General features: G+C 54.0%; 1 protein-coding gene across 3 annotated transcripts; it reads left to right on the plus strand.

The window, feature by feature from the left end:
* Window positions 1-2,858: 2,858 nt before the first annotated feature.
* On the plus strand, window positions 2,859-9,594 carry Bmp4 (bone morphogenetic protein 4). 3 transcript variants are annotated; one of them, XM_004638739.2, is made up of 4 exons: window positions 2,859-2,981; window positions 6,024-6,148; window positions 7,197-7,576; window positions 8,471-9,594. In XM_004638739.2, exons 3-4 carry the CDS (start codon window positions 7,204-7,206, stop codon window positions 9,325-9,327), a joined length of 1,230 nt encoding a protein of 409 aa, XP_004638796.1. In that variant the 5' UTR covers window positions 2,859-2,981; window positions 6,024-6,148; window positions 7,197-7,203; the 3' UTR covers window positions 9,328-9,594. The 3 variants fall into 3 exon arrangements, with proteins under 3 accessions (XP_004638796.1, XP_012371813.1, XP_023579517.1); XM_012516359.2 differs by having other exon boundaries at window positions 2,915-3,155; XM_023723749.1 differs by lacking the exon at window positions 6,024-6,148 and having other exon boundaries at window positions 2,915-3,155; window positions 8,471-9,438.
* The last annotated feature ends 584 nt before the right edge of the window (window positions 9,595-10,178 follow it).

Below are 10,178 nucleotides of genomic sequence, written 5' to 3' on the forward strand. Positions count from 1 at the left end.
GCTTGCTTGGCAAGTCCAAGGGCCTGAGTTCAATCCCCGGTTCCGCCAAATTAAAAAAAAAAAAAAAAAGGAAGGTCACCACAGTACAACTGGAAAAGTCCACAGTGTTGCCCAGCAAAACAGTAGTTCTTAAGATTCTGTGTACCTGAGGGCCAGGGAGATGGCTTAGTGGAATAAGCGCTTTCCTGGCAAGCACAAGGGCCTGAGTTCAATCCCCGGTTCTGCAAAAAAAAAAAAAAAAAAAAAAAAAAAAAAAAAAAAGATTCTGTGTACCTAAGTATTATCAGGAAAACATGCAGATTTCTAGGTCTAGACCTTTAAGTGGGGCCAGGAAATTTGCATTTAATTAGCAGTCTTACTCTTGTGCTCAAGTCTGTGTCCTTAGAATATACTTGAAGAAAAGCCACACCAAACACAGGCAGTCCTTGACTGTCTCCGGGGAAAACCCCCCAACCAGTGCCCTCCATTCTGCAGGAGCAGTAGAGATGGAGTAGGTGGGTTTCACGGTGGGTTTCTCCTCCCTATCTATATGCTTGAAGTCCTGCTTTATTTGGTCTGGCCATGGCATACTGCATCCTCTAAAATCACCAAGGTTTGTAGAGGTGCCCAGGAGAGAGGAGAGAAATGGGACAGTTTCCCTCACCAACTCTGATCACTGGGCTGTGAGTGATTGGCTTTCTAACCAACAAACACTTTGGTCTTTGGGGTGAGTGGTGGGGGACCTAGAAAAGGTGCAGGGAAAAAAAGAACATGCTGTCCCAAGGGAACTGCAGTAGAGTTGTCCATCACATACCTAGAGATCCGTATCAGCGTCTAAACAAGGTGTGTCAGGTGGCTTAATTGGAGACTCCAGGTCTGTAGGTTTCACACTCATGGGTGGGCTGGGGTCACTTTATTGTCTGGGCTTCAGCAACACGAGATAAGAATCCATCCAGCTCAAAACATTTGGCTTTCAAAAGCAGATCACATAATGCTTTAAAGGAAAACAAAATCCTGTTTTTCAGGACAGCATAGCACTGTTGTCTTGGAGCTTAAATATTAAGGAAGACATTGCATTAATGATTAAAATAAGAGTGATTGATTTAGGGGGCTCAGTGAACAATTTGATCTATTTCTCTGGCATTTGAGAGGGACAGACTATCTGCTGCCTCAGGAGAGCTATTAGGAGCCATATAATGGGGTTCTAATTTTGTGTTATTTTTAATAATTAATTGTAAATCTGACTGTGTTGGAAGCTGGAGGTATATTTTCAGTCATCTTTTGGAGCTGACATTATTGCCCTGCCCTGTTTAATCAGAGGTTCTTAGGGGAGGTAGGCTCAGAAGTGATTTAAAGTGAAAGAGGGCACATGCTTGCTACAATTACAATAAAATAATCAGATTGTTTTCAAGTTTAAAGGGAGTGTGGAAAGTATCTGGCCTAATTATTCCACTGATAATATTTTGTTATGTTAGACAAGAAAATGTGGAGTTCAGGAACTGGAAGGACTTGGTTGGTTTCTGCTGTTGGATGAACTGTTGGGAAAAGATCCAGGTAGGCAGAGATGACCCAACTGCTGTGGCCCTGTTATCTCACACTTCCCATCCTTCTTAATCCCTGCTCTATACATTACAGGAAGTAGCTTCTGTTTTCTAAATAGCCAAGCTTTGTAAATGGAGTTTTAGAGATGAGCTCCCCAGGCTGATGTCTGCCTAAGTGGAGAACTCAGTATTTCGTAGAGACAGTAATGTCCACCTCAGGGAAAGCAATCCAGGAAAGGAAGTGGTGAGCTCTCCCTGTCTACCCGGATCAGGGAGTCCCTTCCACCTGGCTGTGGGTCCCCTTCCTTGTTTGGAGAACAGAGACCAGGCTGATAGCTCCCTCCAGGCTCCATCTGGAGCCCGCTGTGAAATTAGGTCCTGCTTGGGAAGGTTCAGCAGCCACCACATTCCACCTCCCTGCTAATATGTTACAGTACTTTTCTGCGATGGGAAAGTGCCAAATCCTCATTCTCTTTTCCTTTAAAACCAGACCAAAGGGCATTCATTCTCTCTCTCTCTCTCTCTCTCTCTCTCTCTCTCTCTCTCTCTCTCTCTCTCAGGTTGGGAGGTTAAGAATTCTCCGGTATTCCATGAACAAGTAAGACATCAGCAACAAAATCAATTGCTAGGGCAGAGCTTCAGCCAGCCTCAGAGCTCTTCATTGAAGGGAATGCCAGCCTATCTGCAAGCCACTTAGATCATCTGAAAAGTCAGGGGAGGAGGAGGAGGAGGAGGAGCAAGGAGGTGGCCCCTTTAGGGAGCTGTGTGCTCCAACCTTCACCAAGGTATTCCACAAGAAGCGCTTTAAAAGGGTTTTGGAAGGAAAGTCACCTTTTAATAGCCAAAGAATCATCCCTTTTAGCGACACAGCTCAGCACATAGCCAGTTTCCCAACGTTTGGAAGTCCTTTAACAGTTTATGGAAGGCCACCCTTTAAACCAATCCAACAGCTCCTTTCTCCATAACCTGATTTTAGAGGTGTTTCATTATCTCTAATTACTCGGGGTAAATGGTGATTACACAGTGTTTTAATCATCAGTTTGGGCAGCAGTTACTCTAAACTCAGGGAAGCCCAGACTCCCATGGGTATTTTTGGAAGGTACGGTGACTAGTCGGTGCATGCTTTCTAGTACCTCCGCACGTGGTACCCAGGTGAGCCCCGGCCGCTGCTCAGAGCCAGAGGGAGCGACGCCCCAGGCCCGCCGGCATCTGCGGGCCGCAGCACAGCTCCGGCTTCCGGGACCCGGGCCTGTGAGGCCCGGCCCGGCGGCGGGTAGGAGGATGTGGGCGGGGCTCCCATCTCCAGAAAGGGAGGCGAGCTAGGGAGGAGGGAAAAAGGGAGGGGCTGCCGGGCAAGAGGAGGAGGAAGGAAAGAAAGAAAGCTAGCGAGGGAAAGAGAAGGAGTAGATGCGGGAGGGCAGTGGAGGAAGGTGGGAGGGAAGGCGCGCAGACGGAAGCTAGGTGAGTTCTGCACGGGACCCTGCGACGCCGGGCTGAGCGCCTTGCCTCTGCCCTGATAGGATTCCAGTCCGAGCCATCCCAAGCCTGCAGCGCCCCATCCCCGGCCCTCGCCCCGATCCGTTCCGAGGTGCCCAGGAGCTGCTTCGGGCGAGCCCGCTACTGCGGGGACCCATGGTGAGCGAGGTACCTGTGCTGGCGAGGGGCGAACTTGGAGGGGGCCGAGCCCGACTTAGGGAGAAGCTGGAGCGCCGGGTGCAACCGAGGGAGAAGGTGGCCCGTCGCACACCCCGCAACGGTGTTGTTGGATGGAGGTGGGGATGCTGCTGAACACCTCCCCATCCGCTCTTGCCCGTGCCGACCACCTTCTCCATTCCCACGTTGGGAGGTTCGCGGCAGGAGAGGTGAAAAGGAGAGACATTCTTGGTCGGGGGTCGTTGGGAAAGGTGGGGTTTGGGTCTCTGCATTACCCGAGGGCCGGCGGCTGTGATTCCCAGACGGGAAGGACCTGAGAGAGGCGAGAGCCAAATGGCTCTGAGCTCCAGAGGGAAGGAGGGCGTCGAGGGACCTGGACACGGGCGGAGGACACCGAGCCCGGCTGGGTCTGTGGCGCGGAGCGCTGCCGCGCGGTATTCGGGGGAGTGCCAGCCGCCGTGAGGCTGCTTCGAGGGGACCGGCGCTCACCTTGTCCCAGAGAGCTGGCGAGCAGCGGCCGCGGGACGCGCGCGCTCCACGCGCGGCTTCCCCAGACCGGCTGCCACCGATTACTTCACGGTGTGGGGCTCCAGGATGTTGACCCCCGTGCGTCGCGTTCCAGGGGGAGATCCTGGCGGGTCGCGCGGCTCCCCCAGCCCCTCAGCACGAGGAAAGCTCGGGAAAGGGCTCCGGGACTGGGGTTCCTGCGAACCCCTTCCCCACGGGTGTTAGAGCCGGGCCTCAGATTACTGCTGGGCACAGCTTTGGTCGATGGTTTGTGAGTATCGTGGTTTTATAAGCTGAAAGCTTTTGTGAGACTTTAAAACCCCAAGGGGCACATGCTTGGTAAACTGAGGCCACCTGAAACTTCGGCGTGGGAAGAAGATTCGCGTTGGGAAGCAAAGAGCAGCCGCCCTGAGTTGTATCCCCACCCCCGCCTCCCTCATAAAAATAAAGTTACAGAGAAGTTTTATCTTTGTAACTTAAAAATGGGGGGGTGATTAGTTATAGTCAATATGAAATTGAAACACGAACCCGCTTCCCCACACGTTCCGCGGCAGAACTGTCCGGCCGCCACTCCGGCGGTCCCGGGGCCTAAGGTGGGCGCGGGGTCTCGGGCTCGCGCCTCCCTCGGTGCTCTCGCCTGCATCTGCCTACTTCCCCGCTCCGGGAGATCTCCTTGTGGAGCTTTCTAAGGGCTCTAATGTTATCAAAGTAAAAGCAAAAGGGGAAAAAAGCCACTTTGCTTTCTCCACCCCTTTCCTGGTTTGCTCCAGCGCCAGCGTGGGACGGGAAGAGGAGAAACCGCTCCAACGGCGGCGCGGCTGTCGCCGGGCGTGGACGGTCGCGCAGGGGCGCCCTCGGCCTCCGCACCCGGACGCGCGGTGTCGGGTAGCGCCGGAGAAAGGGCAAAGTTGCTGCTCCGTCCTTTACTTCCCTTTTTAAGTGGCTTCTTGCAAAGTTCTCCTCCAAAGACAGCTTAGGTTTGTAAAGGGAAAGCGTGGCCACCATCCCGTGCCCTCGCGTTCCGATGCAACCCAAGGCGGAAACCCGGCACAGGTTTGTGTCGGGGCGGCCGGGAGGAATAGGCGCCGGGGCGGGAATCGTGGGTCTCTGCCCCGAGGCGACGCAGTTCATGCAGCCTGGCGGAATTGTGCCAGCTCGGATATCTGAAGCGGCCCTTGCGCTAGGTGACCCTGCGCACGGCTTCTGCAGGTCACCCCGGGCATTGCTTGAGCTGTGGGTTGGTAAAATTGTTACAGGAATATTTGCTACTACTCTGCAGACTGTGCAAAGAGGAAAGGGGTGGGGGAGGAAGTGGCGCGCGCGGGCGGGGCGGGGGTGTAGTGGTTTAAAAAATAAGCCAAGCGGGGGAGCTGGAGCCCCAGCCCGAGGTCGAGTGTAGGCCGTGAGCTGTTCACAGTTCGCTCCACTCCTGGGAACACAGTGGGATTTCCTTTCTGCGCCCGGTCGGGAGTTGCAAAACCTCCGCGACATTGTAAGACCTGAAACCTGGGATGCGCCCTTCCTTTGGCCACGCCTCTTTTTGAACTTGTCTAGAACCGGGAGCCTAGGCGTCTGTGCCTCCGCCTTGAATGCCCCGCCGATCACTTTCTAGGGGGTCCGCTTTACTGGGCGGGGGTGAGGAGCGGGGTAGTAGGTGCAATGGCCGACAGAGTACGTGCGGGGATTCTCTGAACTGGAACCAGAAAAATGTCTCTAGCAGCTTGTCCCTTTTAACTTTCCCACACCGGCGACACCCTGAATCCCTCTCCTCCCAGTCCGGAGCGCTGCAGAGAGGGCAGCAACTGTGGCTTAACTGGCTGCCCAGCTGGTTTGAGCATCTGCAGGCGCCCGCCACGGGTGGATGCCGGTCTCGGAGAGCACCGTGTGGCTCCCTGGAGACCCGGCACGAGCGCGCGTGTGCCTGTGTACTGGAGGTCCCTCGGGGCTTTTTCCGTTTCAAGCGCCTCCGGGGGCTGAAGCTTCGGGCAGTCCCTGCGCGGAGGCCCCCCTCCCTGAGTCGCGTATGCGCTGCGAAGCGCAGTCCCACTGCGCTCCCCAGACCCGCCAGCTTCAGGAGCTCGCGCGCGGGTCTGGACGGACACGCAGCGCACCGCAGGTAGAGGCGACCGCCGGGCCGGAGGCCGGCTCCTCCCGGCGCGGCCGGTGCGAGGTCTGCGGCGCCGCGTCCAGGGGCGGGCCGAGCGGGGGCGGAGGGTGGAGTGGGCTGGGCGGGCGCCCCAGCGCTCGGGGTGGGGCCTGTGCGCTCACGTGACTCGGAGGGGCTGGAAGAAAAACAGAGCCTGTCTGCGCTGGAGTCTCATTATATTCAAATATTCATTTTAGGAGCCATTCCGTAGTGCCATTCCGAGCGACGCGCTGCCGCAGCTTCTCTGAGCCTTTCCAGCAAGTCTGTTCAAGATTGGCTGTCAAGAATCATGGACTGTTATTATATGCCTTGTTTTCTGTCAGTGAGTAGAAACCTCTTCCTTCCCCCTCCCTGGAGTTGCTCTGGCCCCCCCGCCCCCACCCCGGGTCGCCGTCTGTCCCTCCCGTCGGACCTTCCTTCCAGCATCCGAGCTCCGCACCCTGGCTGCGCTGTCGCTCTCCTCTTGGCCTCGCAGCCCGGACGCTACTAGCTTGCCGGTTGCCTTTAAAGCCCTGCTAGCCCCTACTCGCCCTCTGTGATTCGGTGCGTTGCAGGGAAGGGGAACGTGAGGGGACTGACTACACGGAAAAGGTCCCCCGTCCAGTCCGGGGTTGTACCTTGAAGACTGACCACTCTGTGTCCCAGCCCCGCTGGCTTCGGGAGCGCCCGGTGTCCCCATGGTGCGTTCCCAGCCTCTTGTCAAAATTCGCCGAGTCCTGGGAGCGAGTCTGCGGGCGCGATCCCATGTTCTTTTCTTGCTGGCCATTTCAAACTCATCAGCCGCCCGTCCAGCCATCCGCACAGACCCCAGACACCTTTCCCAGCCGCTGCCCAAGGCCCCTGTGTTTGCCCTGTCCCCTCTCTGCTTTTACTTCTTTCTGCTCACAAACAGTTGGAAATCGTGGAAGTTGGGCTCAGGGGGTGGAGGAAGAAAGGGGGTGGAGGAAGAGGGGGAGACGCCGGAGGTCCAAAGTGGAAAGCAATGGCATGTTAATTCTCCTTCCCCCACCCCTTCCTAGCCCCTCAATGTTAACTGTTTATCCTTGAAGAATCCACGCTGAGATCATGGCTCAGATACCAGTTGGGACAAAAAAAGATTAACAGGATGGAGGCTATCTGATTTGGGGTTATTTGACTGTAAACAAGTTAGACCAAGTAATTACAGGGCAATTCTTACTTTCAGGCCTTTCGTGGTTGCAGCTGCTGCTAGTGGTGGGGTGCAAGGGAGAAAACACACTTGATCTTTCTGACCTGCTTTCCATCTTGACCCTCCCGACCAGCCCTATATGCATATGTGGCGACATCTCTGTTTCTCTCTGTTTATTGGTGTTTATTTATTCTTTAACCTTCCACCTTTTCCCCCTTCCCAGAGACACCATGATTCCTGGTAACCGAATGCTGATGGTCGTTTTATTATGCCAAGTCCTGCTAGGAGGCTCGAGCCATGCTAGTTTGATACCTGAGACCGGGAAGAAAAAAGTCGCCGAGATTCAGGGCCACGCGGGAGGACGCCGCTCTGGGCAGAGCCATGAGCTCCTGCGGGACTTCGAGGCGACACTTCTGCAGATGTTCGGGCTGCGCCGCCGCCCGCAGCCCAGCAAGAGCGCCATCATCCCAGATTACATGCGGGATCTGTACCGGCTGCAGTCTGGGGAGGAGGAGGAGGAAGAGCAGGTCCACGGCACCGGTATGGAGTACCCGGAGCGCCCTGCCAGCCGGGCCAACACCGTGAGGAGCTTCCACCATGAAGGTCAGTCCCTGCCCCCACCGGGTGGGGGAGGGCAGCGAGCGGGGCTGGCTGGAGGCCGAGGAAGCCCTGGGGAAGACAGTTCAGGTTACATCAAAGCCCCACTCCTGGAGGCTGAGGAACCGGCCGCTACTTACCTCCAAGAATTTCCAGAGCTCCGCTGAACTTATTTTCTAGAGACAGAGGGGGAGGGGTCTCCGGGAAAGGGACCACGCCACTCAGACAAGGACTAGCTAGCCTCAGCGGTGTGTTCTGGCCATATCAAAGCCTTTTCTGCCTGTTTTTTTTTTTTTTTTTCAAAGCACCTACTGATTTAATATTACAGCTGCGTGTTTGTCAGGTTTATTCAATAGGGGCCTTGTAATCTGATCTGAATGTTTCCTAGCGGATGTTTCTTTTCCAAAGTAAATCTGAGTTATTAATCCACCAGCATCATTACTGTGTTGGAATTTATTTTCCCCTCTGTAACATGATCAACAAGGCATGCTCTGTGTTCCCAAGATCGCTGGGGAAATGTTTAGTAACATACTCGAAGAGTGGAAGAGAGAGAGAGAGGGGCTGTGTGCGTGTTTCCTCCTGCCCCTGCACTCTTGGCCCCTCTTTTTCTTTACAACTCCTTGTAAAGAAAACTGTGTACACAAAGCCAAGAGGGGGTTTTTAAAAGGGGAGTCCGGAGGTGGTGGAGTAAAGGAGTTGACACATGGAAATTATTAGACATATAAAGGAGGTTGGGAGATACTTTCTGCCTTTGGTGCTTGATAAATGCTAGCTGAGTTCTGCTTGCTTGCTGGCTGCCTTACTTCCCACTCCTTCAAATGAAGAAGCCCTGCTAATAGCCTTCCACCAGCTAAGCAGAATTCACCACTCACCTGCTCTTTCTCCCCCACCTGTGCCCAGAGCATATGGAGAGCGTTCCAGGGACCAGCAAGAACTCTGCCTTCCGTTTCCTCTTTAACCTCAGCAGCATCCCTGAGAACGAGGTGATCTCCTCTGCAGAGCTCAGGCTCTTCCGGGAACAGGTGGACCAGGGCCCAGACTGGGACCAGGGCTTCCATCGCATAAACATTTATGAGGTTATGAGGCCCCCGACAGACGCGGTGGCCGGGCACCTCATCACGCGACTACTGGACACGAGACTGGTCCACCACAACGTGACACAGTGGGAAACTTTTGATGTAAGCCCTGCGGTCCTTCGCTGGACCCGGGAGAAGCAGCCCAACCACGGGCTGGCTGTGGAGGTGACTCACCTCCATCACACAAGGACCCACCAGGGCCAGCATGTCAGGATTAGCCGATCGTTACCTCAAGGGAGTGGGGATTGGGCCCAGCTCCGGCCCCTCCTGGTCACCTTTGGCCATGATGGCCGGGGCCATGCCTTAACCCGACGCCAGAGGGCTAAGCGCAGCCCTAAGCATCACCCACAGCGGTCCAGGAAGAAGAATAAGAACTGCCGGCGCCACTCCCTCTATGTGGACTTCAGCGATGTGGGCTGGAATGACTGGATTGTGGCCCCACCAGGCTACCAGGCCTTCTACTGCCACGGGGACTGCCCCTTTCCACTGGCGGATCACCTCAACTCCACCAACCACGCCATTGTGCAGACCCTGGTCAACTCTGTCAACTCCAGTATCCCCAAGGCCTGTTGTGTCCCCACTGAACTGAGTGCCATCTCTATGCTGTACCTGGATGAGTATGACAAGGTGGTATTGAAAAATTATCAGGAGATGGTTGTGGAGGGATGTGGATGCCGCTGAGATGGATCTGGGCAGCCCTTGAAGACAGACAGATGCACACACAAACACACCTCCCCATCCACTCACCCATACACCACACAGACTGCTTCCTTATAGCTGGACTTTTATCTTTAAAAAAAAGAAGAAAAAACCCTAAACATTCACCTTGACCTTATTTATGACCTTACGTGCAAATGTTTTGACCATATTGATCATATATTTTGACAAAATATATTTATAACTACGTATTAAAAGAAAAATAAAATGAGTCATTATTTTAAAAGTAAACAATGGCCTTTTCTCTCTTTAGTCTTTTCTACTGTATCCCTTTTAAATGAGCTTGTTTTCTGGAGAGGTGGAGTTAGGAGAGGAGTGAAGCCTGAAGGTGGTGCGTGGTGGTGGTGGAGTTGAAGGGACCGGAAGGGAACTGCTGGCAGAGGCAAATGGTAATTGTGGGCATGAATTGTTTTCCATTTCTAGTTAATGCTAACAAGGATGCAGCATCCTCTCCCATCTGGGTGACACATGCCTTGGAGAACCAGGGATGAAAGGAGAGGGTCCCTTGAAAGACTGGGTTCAGGGCTTCTGGAACATCTCTGGTTTACCTGTTAGAGCTGCATCCCAGCCCAGGGGCTGGGGAAGTCTCAGCTCTAGGGAGTCAATTCCTCCCTCTGCTTTTCATGATACCTCAGAGTGTCTATACTTACAACAGGGATGAAAAATGTGCATTAAACTTATCTGTCTGTGGTTTCTCCCTTCAAATAGGAGGGTTTTGAGGTGTGTGTGTGTGTTCAGATTTAAAAATAGCTTTACTCAGAAAGTGTACTCACCTTCCAAAAGTTTGGTGACTACTTTAAGATTCCACACAGTAG

Source organism: Octodon degus, unplaced genomic scaffold, assembly GCF_000260255.1.
Source record: "Octodon degus isolate 3935 unplaced genomic scaffold, OctDeg1.0 scaffold00102, whole genome shotgun sequence".
Lineage (NCBI taxonomy): Eukaryota > Metazoa > Chordata > Mammalia > Rodentia > Octodontidae > Octodon > Octodon degus.